Source organism: Geotrypetes seraphini, chromosome 10 (assembly GCF_902459505.1).
Source record: "Geotrypetes seraphini chromosome 10, aGeoSer1.1, whole genome shotgun sequence".
Classification (NCBI taxonomy): domain Eukaryota; kingdom Metazoa; phylum Chordata; class Amphibia; order Gymnophiona; family Dermophiidae; genus Geotrypetes; species Geotrypetes seraphini.
Window position 1 is genome coordinate 50,515,486 of NC_047093.1, and position 17,421 is coordinate 50,532,906.

A 17,421-nucleotide genomic window follows, 5' to 3' on the forward strand; every position below is an offset into this window, starting at 1 on the left:
AAAGAACACTAGTAACGATCAACTGGTATCTCCATTATAAGATTTTAAATGTGTGGAAAAGTATCCAGTATCTTCTACAGGAAAGGATTGCCTAATAAGGGAAATCTTATCTTGGAAAAAACGAGCTAGGACATCAGCAGAGGGAGATAAGGATTGATCAGAATTAGAATCAGAGTTAGTCAAAGAGCGCCAGAGTTTGAAAAGAATACTACTCTGATTATTGGACTTAGCTATTTTACATCCGTAATAAGTTTTTCTCGCTTTCCTAAATTCAAAATTATATTTTCTAATTGCACTTCTCCAATCTGATTTATCTATATCTAAATGAGATTTTTTTTTCATTTCTTTTCTAACTTCCTACAATTTTGTTTTAGGACTCTATGAATGAGTAGAAACCATGGTGCATTCTGAGTGTTGCTACTCCTTGGGTTTTGGCCAAGTACTAGTGACCTGGATTGGCCAACATGAGAACGGGCAACTGGGCTTGATGGACCATTGGGCTGACCCAGCAAGGCTATTCTTATGTTCTTAAGTCAAGGTGGAATATCCTGAGATCATCACAAAAGTGCTGAAAACTTTGCTTCCATTTGCAACATCTGCAGTGACAGCAACCAAAATGAGATTACAGAGTAGGCTGGACAAAAGGAACACACTTTGGTTGTCACTGCCTTCCATCACCCCCACCATCTAGTTGTAGGGAAACAAGTTCCCACTGATTCTGCATTATGGTGAGTTGTATTAATATACTGTACATATTACAATGTAATAATAATGGAAATAAAGTGCATGATATAAAATGTAATAATTACATTTCTATTATTGTACATGTAATAATTAAATTATATATTATGCACTTTATTAATTACGTGCTTGAATTCCCATCCACCCCCAACCTCAGGTCCCTGAACCAAAGAGATGGCTGCTGCATTTATTTATTTTGTTCCGTCTTTCTTTTAGTCTGCAGGATCGATTGGAGAGGAGAGCAGTACTTGCTACAAGGATAAAGCAGACTGAGAGAAAGGAGGAATAGCTCGATACATTGAAACTGCTACACATGTTTAGAAAACTTCTAGGCTTTTCTGGGTTATAGGAGTATAGGAGAGCTGTTCAGGTCTTGATCTCAATGCATGATGTCACCTGTCACATGGATAGAAACATAGAAACATGACTCAATCAGCTTGTCCACAGAGAAATGTTTAACTTGCTTGCAATATTTTTCATCTTTTCATTTTTCAAAACTCACACTCTTCAGCTCACATATGTCTGCAATTCCAACAGGGAAATACTTATGAGACTGATTTTTATACATTGCTTTCATTTTTAAGTTATTCTGGAAATGAAACCCTGGGAGACAGATGCTCAGTCTTTGTCTGAGGGGAATGATTAACCAGGCTAGTTTCCAGACTACTCCAAAATCTGCTACAGACCTACCTGAAAACACTGATAAACTGTGATGTCATCAGCTGTGGGCGGAGCCATCTCACCTCTGCTACATTTCCCAGCAACCCCAGCATATTACGATGAAGTTCTTGCTTCTCAGGAAATTCCTGAAAAACATAATCAGCATCTGTGAATGTGAAAACATAAAGCTCTGGCTAGGACCAAGATCCTAAAAGAGGAAGCCTCAAATCAGAATTACAGAGTTCCCAGCTCTGTCCTGCTGGCAGAGACAGAGAGGGACTGAGTCCACAGGTAATGTACTAAACAGTTACTTTCAGGCACTCCAGGAAGAGTTTCATTCCATTGTAGCCAAGGAACATTTCACAGTTATCTGGAGTCTCATCTGTAATGTTCCACAGAGCACTCCAGGAAAACTCCATAACTTGATCACACTATAAGAGAGAAAGAGAAGGTGAAAAAGCATCTCAGCTACAGAGTATACAGCTGGAAGGGGCCAAGGAGCTAGTCTCCACCTTAAGTACTGTATATACAACTATGAGAATTAAAAAGAAGAGTCCCCCCTGTGAGGGTATACCATCACAGTGGAACAGAGCAGTATCTATCTTATGGGAATATCCATGGGCACAGAAACCTGCAATCAAGGACCCTAACTTTGGTCGCTAGTCAATGCATGGTAACTAGCATTCCCTACCCTATCTCAGCCTCTTCAACATCTCTAGCCCTGACTGCCCCCTACCCCCACCAAGGAAGACCATCACCTATCTCAGTCTCCATAGCATCTGCAGCCATGACCAGCTTCCCCTCACTCAGAAGTCCCTACCTAACTCAGGGCTAGATTCACTAAATTTACTAATCCTGTCCCGATGATCACAAAACCAGTTTTACGATAGTTCCCCGACCCCATTCACTAAACAGCTTCTCAATCAATCTCCAATCCAATCTGATCCATCCATGAAAATGTGGGGAAATGGCATGCAAAAGTAGGAAGCCATCGATTCACTAAGCAGAAGAAGAAACACCGATTGGGTTTGCCGATCTGAAAAGAAGCGACTGCTGAGGACCAGTTGCTTACTATCCTTGCTGACTCTGCTGCCCTCTTCCGCCCTGAAATATCAATATTGAGGTTACAATCCCATATAAAACAACCATCAAAATTAAAAATAAAACTGTAAAATATCTTTACATATGTGTAAGAATTCCTTTTTTATATATTCTGTAAGAAACGCATTGGTCACAATCATTCCTTTTTAAAAATGTCCAACTTGTAGGGCCAGCAAAAGTAAACTGCAGCCACCCCTCCCCCTTTCTTTTGAGCTCACTTGTGCTTTGCTGCCAATGACGTGCGGGAATAAACCCTGCCCATTAACTACGTGGTAAGGGTGAAGAGCTAGCGAATGCGTAAATTGCATCAATAAACAACAAGGATACTTTGCGCATGCATTTCGATTGCTCTTACAACGATCAGTGGGATCGCTATAGGGCATGCGTCTGATTAGATCATTTGCATGTAGAATCTGTAGTGAATTGGTCACTTGGCAAAACTTAGCCAAGAATTGCCCAACAACGATCCAGATTGGTAAATTTAGTGAATCTAGGCCTCAGTCTCCACATCATCTCCAGCCCTTCTCTTCCTCCCATGAAGTCCCTCCTCTATATCAGGTTCCACACCCAGAGCCCCATGGGAAGTCCCTCCCTTAATTTAGCTTCCATATCATGTTCAGCCCTGGGAGGTTTCTCCTCTACCTCAGACACCACAGCATCTTCAGCCCAGGCCACTTGCCAAAGGAGATCCCTCCATTAGATTTTAAGCTAATCAACAATTTGGCAAATTCCACTGAGCAGAATGTATAGTAATATGCTGTCTTTTAGTATAGAAGCGTAAGCCCTCTTAGGTTTAATTATTTTCTGCACTTCCTTTCATACATTTCATTAGAACAAACTTGTATTTTGGCTCAAATCTGGTTAACTATCTCAAAAATTAGATCCCCTCCTCCCAAATCCATAAACTTATTCTTCCTTGAGACTCAAAAGTACATAAGTAGTTAGGCATTAGGATTGGTAGTGACTGAAATCCCTCAAGTGGATCCTGTGAATAAAAGCTAAGTTTTTTGAACTGTAACTTTGGGTGTGAACTGAATTTTGAATTTATACAATATAGGGTTTTCTTCACATTTATACCAGGTTGAAGTCTGTGGATATCACTTACTTATTGCTTTAAAGCAGTGGTCTCAAACTCAAACCTTTTGCAGGGCCACATTTTGGATTTGTAGGTACTTGGAGGGCCTCAGAAAAAAAATAGTTAATGTCTTATTAAAGAAATGACAATTTTGCATGAAGTAAAACTCTTTATAGTTTATAAATCTTTCCTTTTGGCTAAGTCTTAATAATAATATTGTAATTTATAGCTAAAGAGACATATGATCAAGAAACTGTTTTATTTTACTTTTGTGATTATGATAAACATACCGAGGGCCTTAAAATAGTACCTGGCGGGCTGCATATGGCCCCCGGGCCACAAGTTTGAGACCACTGCTTTAAAGCATATCTAATTAATGTAACTTTTCTTTGAAAAAGATACAGGGAAAGTTTTTCTGACCAATGATAAGATTAATGCCTAATTGAGATCAGTAATGTCTTTTTCTCCACTAATGTTTGAGGTTTTGCTCTATTTGAACTTATAATTTTTATTAAGTACAACTCCACATTCAAGAACCATATGAACATCACGTCATTAGTTACAACACATCTTTTCCCCACTCCCTCGCCCACATGTTCCCTGCTCCCCACCATCTCTTAAACACCCCTCAAGTCATGACATTCTTCAGTGCTGTCCATTCAATTACCCTATCCCATCTTTAGATTTGAAAAATTATAACGTATTCAATAACATGCTGCTCCCCTGGTATGTAACTTACATATATATATGGGAACCACACTTTAACACATAATGTCTTTCGTTTCTGTGTCCTTCTGGCATCTCTAGCCTCCCAGCTCACCAGCTGATGCAACTGACTGTGCCAGTGCCAAAAAGCAGGGGCTTCCATGGCGCAAAATCTGTATATATCCCCAGATTTAGAAAAGGATGCAAAAAGAGCCGAACAAAAGACCCAGGGTGGTTAACTAAAGAAGTGAAGAAAGCGATAGGAGATAAGAAACATTCATTCCGGAAATGGAAAAAAGACAAAACCGGGGAGAATTGGAAAGAGCACAGGAAGCATCAAAAAGAATGTCACTTTGTGGTTAGAAGAGCAAAAAGAGAATATGAAGAGAGGCTAGCCAGGGAAGCATGAAATTTCAAACCATTCTTCAGATATGTTAAAGGAAAGCAGCTGACAAGGGAGGAGGTGGGACCGCTGGATGATGGAGATAGGAAAGGAGTGGTGAAGGAGGAAAAAGAAGTAGCGGATAGACTAAACATGTTCTTTTCGTCAGTATTTACAAAAGAGGACACATCCAACGTGCCGGAACCTGAAAAAATCTTCAAAGGAGATCAAGCAGAAAAATTAACATCCATAGAGGTAAGCCTTGAAGACGTACATAAGCATATAGATAGATTTTTTAAATTCTTTATTCATTTTTAATCCTTCAACAAGTGTACAAGAAAAAAACATACATAGTCTCAGAAACAACAGATAGATAGATAGATTAAAAACTGACAAATTTCCGGGCCTGGACGGAATCCACCCTAGGGTATTGAAAGAACTAAAGGAGGAAATAGCAGAACTACTACAGCAGGTTTGTAATCTATCCCTGAAAACAGGCGTGATCCCGGAGGATTGGAAGATAGATAATGTTACGCCCATCTTTAAAAAGGATCAAGAGGTGATTTGGGGAACTACAGATCAGTAAGTTTGACTTCGGTTCCAGGGAAGATGGTGGAAGCGCTGATAAAAGACAGCATCGATGAGCATCTAGAAAGGAATACACTGATGAAAACAAGCCAACATGGATTCTGCAAGGGAAGACCGTGCCTAACAAACTTATTATAACGAACCTGATATAGAGGAGGGACTTCTTCGAAGGAATTAACAAACAAATGGACAAAGGGGACTCCATAGACATTGTATACTCAGATTTCCAAACAGCCTTTGACAAGGTACCCCATGAATGCCTACTACGGAAACTGAAGAACCATGTGGTGGAAGGAGACGTACATAGATGGATCAAAAATTGGTTGGCGGGTAGGAAGCAAAGGGTAGGAGTGATAGGGCCACTACTCTGACTGGAGGAGAGTCACGAGTGGTTTCTGCAGGGGTCGGTACTCGGACCGCTGCTGTTCAATGTATTTATAAACGATCTAGAAACAGGGACGAAGTGCGAAGTAATAAAATTGGCAGACGACACCAAACTATTTAGTGGAGTTGGGACAAAAGAGGACTGTGAAGACTTACAAAGGGACCTGAACAAACTAGAAGAGTGGGCGATGAGATGGCAGATGAAGTTTAATGTAGAGAAATGTAAAGTCTTGCATGTAGGAAACAGAAACCCGAAGTACAGCTATACGATTGGAGGGCTGGTAATGGGTGAAAGTACCCTAGAAAAGGACTTGGGGGTAATAGTGGACAAGACAATGAAGCCGTCGGCACAGTGCGCAGCAGCCTCAAAGAAGGCGAATAGAATGCTAGGTATTATCAAGAAAGGTATTACAGCCAGAATGAAAGAGGTTATCCTGCCGTTGTATCGGGCGATGGTGTGCCCGCATCTGGAGTACTGTATCCAATATTGGTCACTGTACCTTAAGAAGGATATGGCATTACTCGAGAGGGTTCAGAAAAGAGCGACGTGATTGATAAAAGGTATGGAAAACCTTTCATATGCTGAAAGATTAGAGAAACTGGGGCTCTTTTTCCTGGAAAAGCGGAGACTTAAAGGGGACATGATAGAGACTTACAAGATCATGAAGGGTATAGAGAAAGTGGAGAGGGACAGATTCTTCAAACTTTCGAAAACAAGAGGGCATTTGGAAAAATTAAGAGGGGACAGATTCAGAACCAATGCTAGGAGGTTCTTCTTCACCCAAAGGGTGGTGGACTCCTGGAATGCGCTTCCAGAGGGTGTGATAGGACAGAGTACGGTATTGGGGTTCAAGAAGGGATTGGTTGATTTCCTGAAGGAAAAGAGGATAGAAGGGATAGAGGATTACTATACAGGTCCTGGACCTGATGGGACTGCTGGACCTCTGGTCTGACCCAGCAGAGGCACTGCTTATGTTCTTTCAATGAAGCACATCTGCAGCCAATGTCCTTTTTCCATATACTTCAGATACATCAAGCACTAACCGAGCTGCTTTACCCTGAATCTATGAGCCCAAAATTGCTGACATGTAGTCCACTAGTTTCAAGTTTCAAGTTTATTTAACTCTTGATGGATCGCCTATTACAAATATTCTAAGCGATGTACATAATATAATAAAACAACTTTAAACTTATTAATCCAATAATAACTAACATGAAAAGAAGGAAAGGGGGTGTAGTTACAATAAGGGAATGGGAAAAAGGAAAAAACAAAAGGTAGGGTAAAAATTACAAAGCACTTTTGTGAATATTAATTAAAACAAAATAAATAATTTAGAATTATTAAAGGTCATAGGCATCCTTAAACAAATAAGATTTTAATAGTTTTTTAAAGGTTGAAATATCTTGTTCTATTCTAATGTATTGGGGAAGAGAGTTCCACCATTTTGGACCTGCGACAGTAAAGATGTCCGCTCTTCTCGTTCCGATAACTTTTAAAGAAGGGACTGATAGTAAATTTAACTCAGATGAACGTAAAGATCTTTGGGGATTGTATGGGATCAATGATTTAGATATGAATAGTGGTTCATTAGATTTGAGGGTCTTAAAAATTAAGAACATCAATTTATACAGGATTCTATGGTTAACAGGTAACCAATGTGCATCTATCAATAAAGGTGATACGTGATCGAATTTTTTGCCGTTATAGATAAGTTTTATTGCCGTGTTTTGGACGATTTGGAGTCTCCTTTTTTCTTTTTGGGTAATGTTTAAGAATAGAGCATTACAGTAATCAATTTTTGCGATGATAAATGAATGTATTAGGATTTTTAAAGAGGAAGGATAAAGGAATTTGGCAATGGCTCTAATCTGACGTAGTTTAAAGAAACAGCTTTTGATGATAGAAGAAACATGTTCGTGGTAAGAGAGGTTTTCATCGAATATTACCCCCAGAATTTTAATTGAGGATTCCATACTGATAGGTATGTTATGGAGAAGGAATGGGTTTGTGAGAAAGATGTCTTTTTTCCAATTAAATAAAATGGATTTAGTCTTATTGATGTTTAATGCTAATTTATTCGAATTCAACCAATTATATACTTGTTCTAATTTATGATTTATAGTGGTGATGTCTGTACTACTTTCGGGATTCAAAGGGTGGAGTAATTGAATGTCGTCAGCATAGGAGAATGGAATGAAACCTATGGCCTGACAAATTTCCAATAGTGGCGATAAAAAAATATTAAATAATAGTGGAGAAAGGATGGATCCTTGAGGGATGCCGAATGTTGAGGAAAAAATAGTGGAATCTTCGTTGTTAAATCTCACAGAAGAAGTGCGGTTGTTAAGATAAGATTTAAACCAATCTAAGACTTTGCCGCTTATTCCTTTTTCTTCTAATCTGTTTAGGAGTAAGTCATGATCGATGGTGTCGAAGGCAGCGGATATATCTAAAGAAAAAAGAATAACCGATTTATGGTGGTCGAGATAGTATTGGATGTTAGTGGTTAAACCTATTAATGAATATTCTGTACTATGATTTTTTCTAAATCCAGTTTGATGTGGGTGTAGTGCATTAGTTTTTTCAAAGAAATCTGACAGCTGATTAAATATTAATTTTTCAGTAAGTTTGGCCAGAAATGTAACATTCGCAATCGGTCGGTAATTGGATAACTCGTTAATACTAATTTTGTAATTTTTAATAATAGGAGTAATTGATGCAAACTTCCATTGAGATGGGACTGTGGAAGTACGTAAACTATTTTGAATAATGGACAAAATAAAAGGGCCAAAATGTGAAAAGTATTTTTTCAAATAGAAAGGTGGAATTAATTCTGACCGAGAACTTTTTGTATTTACTTGGGAAAAAAGGGATTCAACATCTTGAAGTGAGGGGATTGTAAAATTTGAACATTTTGCTGTCGGTATAAGATTTGGTTGGTCGGCATTAGAGGAGATAGTAGATGTACTTTGGGCAAAAGAATTGCGAATATTGTTTATCTTAAGGATGAAAGAGTCAGCTAGTTCTTGAGCTTTAAGGGAAGATGTTCGCGGAGAAAGTTGTGATTTATTTGTAGGGTCCATTGATTTTAAAATGTTATAGAGAACGGAGGAATTTTTTGCTGTTTCGATTTTTTTAGAGAAATAGGATTTCTTTGCGAGATTAATTTTAGTTTTGTATGTTGAAGCTATTTCCCTATATTTGTATTGGTTGTCTGGTGTCTTATTATGTCGCCATTTTCTTTCTGATGAGCGTAATTGCTGTTTGATCAATTGTAACTCTGCACTATACCAAGGGTTATTAATCTTACGAAGGAAAATGGTTTTTGAAATTGATGGAGATATTGTATCTAAAAGAGATGTCAGTGATGAATTCCAAGCTACTATTTGGCTTGTGGTTGAATCAGAGTAAGTAGTTAAAATATCTGGATCAAGAAAGGAAGTAATATCTGTATTTTCCAAATTTTTAAATTCTCTATAGACGATAGTTTTGGTTTTGAGTGGAGTATCTGTGCGCATCCAGTACCTCTAAAGTATAAGACAGTTCCAAAAAGCATGACCAAAAGCATTGTCCCTTTGTCCACATTTAATACATACAGGGGTTTGAATGCCACCACTATAGAAAATTTGTTTCTGGCTGAAATAGGCTTGTAATTGAACCAGGTAGTAGCTTTCCCTCAGCCAAGCACACATGCTCAGAGCTGGTAGGGGAATACTGAACAACTGAGTGGCAGGGGAAACCCCAAAGCAGCTTACTGCCATTCAGCTGTTCAGGGTAGGAAGACTTTTTTTAAAAATGGAAAACACATGTTGTGCATGTATAGAACATCAGCATCAGCCTCCTTCAGCCCTAGAATGTGTATAGTCAGTACGTCAGAACTGGTCGGGGGGGGGGGGAGGGAGAAGGTGGACAGCAGCATCATTTATCTTGGATGTGGAAAGGAGGAGAGTTGCGCCAGTGGCCTTTTGTGGTGGGGGGGTTTGGAGTGGAGGATAGCAGCAACAGTGGTCCGGGGAGGGCTGGAGTGGAGGGTAGCAGTGATGGTGGTCTTCGAGGGGGGTTAAGAAGGAAAATAACAAAGTTGGTGGTCATGGGGGGGGGGTTAAGTGGGAAGATAGCAGTGCCATCAATAGGGGGAGGAGTTACCCAATACTTGAATATAAACCCTCTAGAGGAGCTTATCTAAGATGGCTGCTTGAAGAGCCCACAGAGACACCATCAAGATTTCTTTTTTTCCTTTTTATTGATGATGAAGAGGAAAACAAAGATCTGGGTTTTCCCAGATGAATCAGTAAATGTTAATTCTTTAACGGGACCGATGGACACCTTTGTAGAGTGGAGTTCTGGTACACAGAGACCGAAGGGAGCTTTGGCAGGAGGAACCGTACTGGCAGAAGCGTGCACATCCTCCATTGAAGGCGTCACTTTGTCTCCGGAAGAGCAAAGCCTGTCATCACAACCTTAATCAATAGTGGAAATTTTTGAAGCTGTTCTGGATCAAGGCGTTTCACCTTTGCACCAGCGTTGTGGGGGATACAGAGGAGTCCGCAGCTGTTTTGGAGCACGATGAGTCAGCTGGATTGTTGGTGGAGAAATTGAAGCAACAACATAGAGTGGAACTTGCGAAAGGTTTTTCATCTGCTGTAGGTCCAAGTACTCAATTTTCCCCAGAGGGTGCAGGAATGGATGTTAAAACCCCACTCCAAAGACCAAAAGTCTTCAATTTTGAGTCTATTTGGGAGGTTATTTTTATTATGCAACTCTCTCTGGGTAACCAGATACAAGTTTTTTCCTCCCACTGTACTTTGGTTCTTTCAAAAAGTTTACATATTAAAAATAGACTTTCAACTTTGAAAAATGGATCTTTAGATCATGAGATCAGACTGAATACACTGGAGGTTCAAGCTTTGACATGGGTGAAAGACAGTGGGAGTTTACATTTAAAGCAGGAGATGTTGGAGAATGCTGTCAGAAGATTTAATCTCAGGATTATACATTTCCCTAAAGCATTTTCAAGTTAATGCTCAAGATATGTTTAGAAGATATTTAACTGAGATTTTGAAGGTTCCAGAGGCCTCATACCCACCTCTCTCTAAAGTTTATTATTTGCCTGAGAAGAAAAAGAAACAGAGCCCTAACCAGCAGATTTTGTCTGCAGATAGTTTGGATTTAACAAATTTCCTAGAGAGAACAGATACCAAGGCACTAATTCCAGTTACCCTTTGGTACAATTTGCTATTCATTCTGACAGAGAATGGTTGCTTAAATTGTTTTTAAGCATAGGGATACCTTATTTATGAAATACAAAATAAGAATGTATCCAGATGTATCTAGGTCAACTCAAAAGAGAAGTGAACAATTTTTGTTATTGAGAACTCAGGTAGTGCATTTGGGAGCTACATTTATTCTGAGATACCCATGTAAATGTGTAGTTACTTATGCTGAGATAAAATATGTTTATGTGTAAATCTTTTTTATTAAAGACATAAGATTTTTTTTTTTTTACCTCAACAGTTATCTAAATTTATTTCCAGTAAAAGACAAATGGTAACAAGTACACCATAAGAATTGACTTCATTTGCTCTAGGTCAGGGGTCTCAAAGTCCCTCCTTGAGGGCTGCAATCCAGTCGGGTTTTCAGGATTTCCCCCAATGAATATGCATGAGATCTATGTGCATGTACTGCTTTCAATGCATATTCATTGGGGAAATCCTGAAAACCCGACTGGATTGCGGCCCTCAAGGAGGAACTTTGAGATCCCTGCTCTAGGTAATTTTTCCACAACTACCTCAAGCTCCATCTTTATTTTCCTGAAATTTATTACCAGTTTATTCTTTAGTTCTGTTCTTTTTGTAGCTCCTCCTCCTAAGATTATGGTTTAATATTACAATGTAGGATTGGAAAATTTTCCTTGAATAGTTTAATTTGTACAGTGCTGTGTATACCTTTCAGCACTATATAAGTAGTAGTATAAGTAGTAATTTGAAAGAACATTATTGCTCTTTGATTGTTGATTTCTGATTACATTGTATAATTTGCCTGATTGTCATTGTGAAATGAAAAGTTGTATAAACCCTCTGGTTTATATTCAAGTTAACAGTTTCCCCCTTTGTTGGGGGGAGAAACCGCTATCTCAGTTTATACTTGAATATGCTTATCTTTGATTATATACAGTAAATGAGACACAAGACAAAACGCTTAGAATTCATGATAGGCATTTCAACAAATTTTAATAAAACTTGGAAACTAATTTTTGCCGATTCCTCCTTTTTTAATATGCCACTGAACACTTTCATTGAGAAGCAATATGCAGTCCTTCAGTCCAATAACATTCAACTGAAAATCTGTCTGCTCCAGTTTTCTTCCCTAATGTTGTTATTTACAACCTGATATATTTCTCCTGCATTAATTAGCTTATACATCCTACCATGCTTTTCAAAAGTTAATGCTGGTTATTTCAAATTCATTCAAAACTGAACCATTTGACAACTGGTTAAGCTCCCTCTACCTCCCCCATTCTCCAATTTAAAATTCACAGCCCTAGAAGGCAAGGACTCACCGACTTATCCAGCAGCTTTTTCTGAATCAATTTCAGCATGGTCTGCAAATAAAGAAAGGAGACAACTGAAAAGCAACAATTCTGGGTTTATTTCTCCAGATCCCCAGGCTTCTTTCCATCTCCAAACTCACCATGACAAATCCCATCTTGCCCACAGCCTCCTTGTGATCGTTGTCCACCTGGCAGACGAGGGCATTACAGAGGTGCACAGCAATGCGTTGGATGGACTCATCCTGACGGGAAAGGTTCAGGATGTTCAGCAGCAGCTCATTCACACGCCGATATTGGAACTCTAGCTCTTCTGGGACACTAAAGTTACATAACGTCAGGCAACAATTCCGCTGCACCTGGGCAGTATAATAAAAGTACAATGAGCAATTCTGCTGTACTTGGGCAATACACTATTACTACTTATCACTTCTATAGTATTGCTTGAGAAATGCAGCGCTCAATAGAGTTTACAATCTAATTAAAACAGACAAACAGAGGTTAGGGAATTTCTCACAGAGGAAATAATAAAACAGACACGGGTATTTTACAAATAAGTGGGAGTTAGGAGTTAAAAGCAGTACAATGATCTCTGGAACATACGACAAATAGTAGGGCAGAGTTCTGGGACATTTAGACAACAGTACAGACAAAATTCCCTGACATAAAATACACAAGATAGGTAGCGCTCCACAGTGCATAGGTACAGAGGGGTCTTGTGCTGGGTCAGACCAAGGGTCCATTGAGTCAAGCAATCTGGCTCCAGAAAAGTACCCAAAGCATTATTATAAAATACATGGACAACTAGCAAAGTTGCTTACCTGTAACAGAGGTTCTCTGTAGACAGCAAGGGAATGCAGCCACACTTGCTGGTGAAGTCCTCCAACTGAGCCTGTGTGCCGATGCTCTCCCTAGATTCAGTAGTTTGTTTTTGGGTTTTGTTTTTTTTTTACTACTGAGCATGTGCGGACACCTTGCGTCCCGCACTCCATCCCCTGGAATTCAGTTATATCACTAGCTTAGGTAACAATTTGATAGAGGGGATGGAGGGTGGGCAAGTGTGGCTGCATTCTCCTGCTGTCTACGGAGAACCCCTATTACAGGTAAGCAACTTTGCTTTCTTCGGAGACAAGCAGAGGAAATGCAAGCACACTTGCTGATAAATCCCTAGCTTTAAGCAAAAACTGGGACGAGGAAAAATAGTTATATTGCAAATAAATTACAGAGGACTGACTGTCAAAATTGAAGATCTTGAGCTGAACTGTGGTTCAAACAATAATGCTCAGTGAATGTATGAACAGAGGACCAGGTTGCTGCCATGCAGATATCTGGAATTGGGACTGATTTCAAGTTTGCAATTGAGGAAGCTGTTGCTCGCACTTGATGTGCTCCAATCTGTCCAGGAGGATAGGCGAGCTCTAGCATAGAAAAAGGAGATGCAATGAGCAATCCACGAGGATATAGTCTGTTTAGATATTGCGTTCCCCTGAGTGGCTGAATTGATTGAAACAAAAAGTTGATTGGTGGTGAGGATAGCCACAGTCTTGTCTAGGTAGAAAAGTAATGCCCTCCTGCAGTCCAATGTATGTAGACTCTGCTCTGCTGACGAAGGATGTGGAAGAGGAACAAATGATGGTAGTGTTATGGACTGATTGATGTGAAAATCTGTAACAACTTTTGGAAGAAATTTTGGATGAGTATGTAGGAGTACTTTATTGGGGAAAAATTGAAGGACTGGGGCATTGATGACCAGCACTTGCAATTCACTAACTCTTCTTGCTGAGGTAGGGGCTATTAAAAAGGCTGTCTTCCATGTTAAGAACTGTAGTGTAGCAGATCCCAAAGGTTCAAAAGGATCTTTCATCAGCTGGTCCAAAACAATGTTGTGGTCCCAGGCTAATGGTGGAGTACGAAGTGGAGGTTGGAGATTGTTGAGACCTCGAAAAAATTGAGAAACCAAAAGATGTTGTGAAATTGGTTTCCCATCTAACGTGATGGTACGCAGAGATGGCTGAAAGATGAAAACGTACAGAATTAGTCTTAAGGCCCAAATCTGATAAGTGCAGTAAGTAAGCTAAAATGTGATTAATTGGGCAGCGAAATGGATCTTGAGCTTGTGAGCATGCCCATATGGAAAATCGTTTCCACTTCGGCTAGAAAGATTTTCTTGTAGCTGGTTTCCTTACTGCAAGAAGGATCGTCTTTACTGATGAAGAGACTGGGAAGTCATCAACGACTGTCTGTTCAATTTCCAAACCATGAGATAGAATATCACTACTTGGCTGTCTGAACAAGCAGCCTTGTGTTGCAAATTCAAGGACTGAATGCTCGAAGTGCATAACAGATTGCTCGAAGTTCCAGCAAATTTATGTGAAAATGATGTTCTCTTTCTGACCATTGACCTTGAGTCTGTAAGTGATTGAGATGTGCTTCCCAACTTTAGTTTGAAGCATCTGTGGTAATGATGAGAAGAGGAGGTGGAGACTGGAATGGACATCCCTGTTTGAGGGACAGAGAGTGAATCCACCAGAAAAGAGAAGCTTTGACCTCGGGTGATATAGGAATTAAGGTTGCCAGTGATTAAACTTGCTGATTCCAACTGAGCTTGAGATGCCACTGCAAGGGACACATATGCAGTCTGGCATATGGAACTAGAGCAAGGGACACAGCCATGTGACCCAAAAGTCACAACACTGTGCACACTGGAAGAGCAGAAGACTGCCTCATCTGGTTTGATAGGGTAATTATTGCTTAATGATGCTCCTCCTGGAAGATAGGGTCTTGCAGAAACTGTGTCGAGTTGTGCCTTAATATATGTGAAACAATGGACTGGTTGGAGCTTTGATTTTTCGAAGTTGATTAGGAAGCCTAGTGCCTGTAGAGCATGCACTGTAGCCTGAATGGTAAGAAGCAACTGCTCCTTGGAGTGTGCAACGAGGAGCCAGTCATCCAGGTAGGGAAGACCATATGATGTTTTTTCCTCAACTGATCTGTTTCCTCTTCTGATCTGTTTCCTCTTCTTTGTTTCTGTTTCTTGTCCCTTTTATTTTTTAATTTAAAAAAAATCCCAACTTTACAGAAGATAAAGTGACGTCACCAGATAATATGGATATCTGAATTTAGTGCTCCGCTTCTCCCAAATCAGTGGTGTTGCACCAGGTTCATTATAAGTGATAGCTCCTGGTGTTCGAGAGTGTGAAGCAGATAAGGCCACCCCCCTGTGAGGTACAGAAGTCACAGACTCATGGCGTGTTTGGTGTGCAGCTTACAAGATAGTGATGGGTTCCCTCCAAAACAGGGTCTGCTGCCATTACCTGCTCCTCGGCTTTCTCGATCCCTGTCATATCCCCACAAGAAGAACTTGGCTGAGGCACGGTTTCTGGCACCAAAGTCCTAGCTCCCGCAGTCTCCTGGCCAGCACAAAAAGAACAGTGACCCACCAAATCCACCACTCTGCACTGACATAGAGCGCAGCACTTCAGGCATTGGGAACTCATTGCGCCTCCTGAGAAACCTGGGAACCTTATCAGGCAAATGACCCAGAGACCCCATGCTGACTGAAAGGCCACAGAAAACATCCCCAGTGACTGTGAGGAAAAGGTTGCTTGACCCTCTTGTTTTAAATATAACTTTACCAGACAGGCAGACCCCTCAGGCTCTCAAGGCTGCCTGTCTGCCTCTAGGTAGATGAGACCAGCTGAGGCACTAACTGCAAAGCAACCCCCAAAGAGGAAAATTCAAAGAGGGGGAATGGGGGGAGGGACCGACACCCGAGTGTTACATCCCCTGTCTAGCAGCAGAGATAATAAGCAGGGCGGGTATTTTTCCTCCTTTTCCTCTATGTTTTTTATTTATTTATGAGAGTCTGATATTTAACCCTCCCCTCTGCCCCTCCCCCCAGGAAAAAAGAAATCACAAATAACCACAGGGACTAATCAAACTGGGACTGAACATGCTTACTTCTGCTACCATCTACCGAGACTGAGAACAGACTCACTTATAGGCTTATCTGAAACTCAGTGGTTCTCAGTAGCAGTGCATAACTCTAGAGCAGTGTCCTGCAAACTTTCTCAAGCCGCGGCACACTAAAGGTAGTGGCTGTGGCTTAAGGCACCTGGAAGTGCACGGATATCGCCATGATGACATCACGCGCATACGTGACATCATCATGTCGATGTCCGCATGTGTGTGAAGGCCCTCCACGCCAGTGGGAGGGTGCCAGAAGGGAACAGGGCCAGAGAGGATAGGTGCTGGCGCCCACTGGCGAGAGGCACGTCCTGTAGGCAATCAGCTGACGCCGGTGCCTATCCTCCTCTCCAGTGTACCGCGGCACACCTAAAATCTCAGGAATGCACACAGTTTGAGATACACTGCTCTACAGGGATGCTATGGAAATGTGTTTTCACTCAACGTGCGATCAAGCTATGGAAAATTTTCCAGAGATCACTACATCTTGCACATCTGAGCTTAAAAGGAATTTGGACAAGATCTGGAGGAAATATCATAAAATATTATTAGCCAGGTAGGTTTAGAAAACCTACTGTTTATCTGTGAGAGTGAGTTGCAAGTCCTGGATCTACTGCTGGGGACCTGCCAAGTACTTCTAGTGTCAAAAATCTAAGTTGGGTTCAATGAGTTTGCTCTTAAGCAGAACAGTAAGGATCTCATCAATATGAGGCCAGTCCCTTTGAGTGCAGGGAAGGTCTCATTGATCTCATACCGTCACTTCCTGATACGACTCCATGCCATTCAGCACCACCTGAATGATCTGCCTCCTCAGCTTGATGCTCTGTTCTGTGCGATACTCCGAGTTTGTTAGATAAAACAGCGCTGCACTGCCAGTCACCTGAATAGTTTTATCATACTTGTGACATTTCAGAGCTGCAATAACCAACTGCATCAGGCAAAAAAACAAAAACAAATATGGGCAGAATATAAATGCAATGCATGAAACAAAATTAAACATAAAACAGAACCTCAACAGTCTGAACCCAGATACTCCAAGTATGCCCATGGGAAGGAAAAACTCACCTTCTGCACCCCTAACCCTGCCTCATGAGAGGAAGCTCAACACATTTCAGGTATTCTCCCAAACACAAACCTCCTCAAACTTGTATATTTTCCAGGGAAAATGAAGCAATGAAGAGAAGTGAATATATTTCTAAGGTATATATGAAACCATTTATCAAGGTTCAGGAGAACTGATCATCCATCTGATACCCTTCAGAGTTTTCTCC

The 17,421-nt window shown here is 40.5% G+C and overlaps 1 protein-coding gene across 2 annotated transcripts in view; it reads right to left on the reverse strand.

The window, feature by feature from the left end:
* ZER1 (zyg-11 related cell cycle regulator) overlaps positions 1 to 17,421 on the reverse strand; it is a 50,815-nt gene that overhangs the window by 15,396 nt on the left and 17,998 nt on the right. For both annotated transcript variants that reach the window (XM_033961553.1, XM_033961552.1), the window contains exons 8-12: positions 16,905 to 17,078; positions 12,328 to 12,543; positions 12,197 to 12,238; positions 1,713 to 1,832; positions 1,432 to 1,547 (exon numbers count right to left, since the gene is read on the reverse strand). In XM_033961553.1, the coding sequence (XP_033817444.1) occupies positions 1,432 to 1,547; positions 1,713 to 1,832; positions 12,197 to 12,238; positions 12,328 to 12,543; positions 16,905 to 17,078 (668 nt within the window). The remainder of the gene's footprint in view (positions 1 to 1,431; positions 1,548 to 1,712; positions 1,833 to 12,196; positions 12,239 to 12,327; positions 12,544 to 16,904; positions 17,079 to 17,421) is intronic.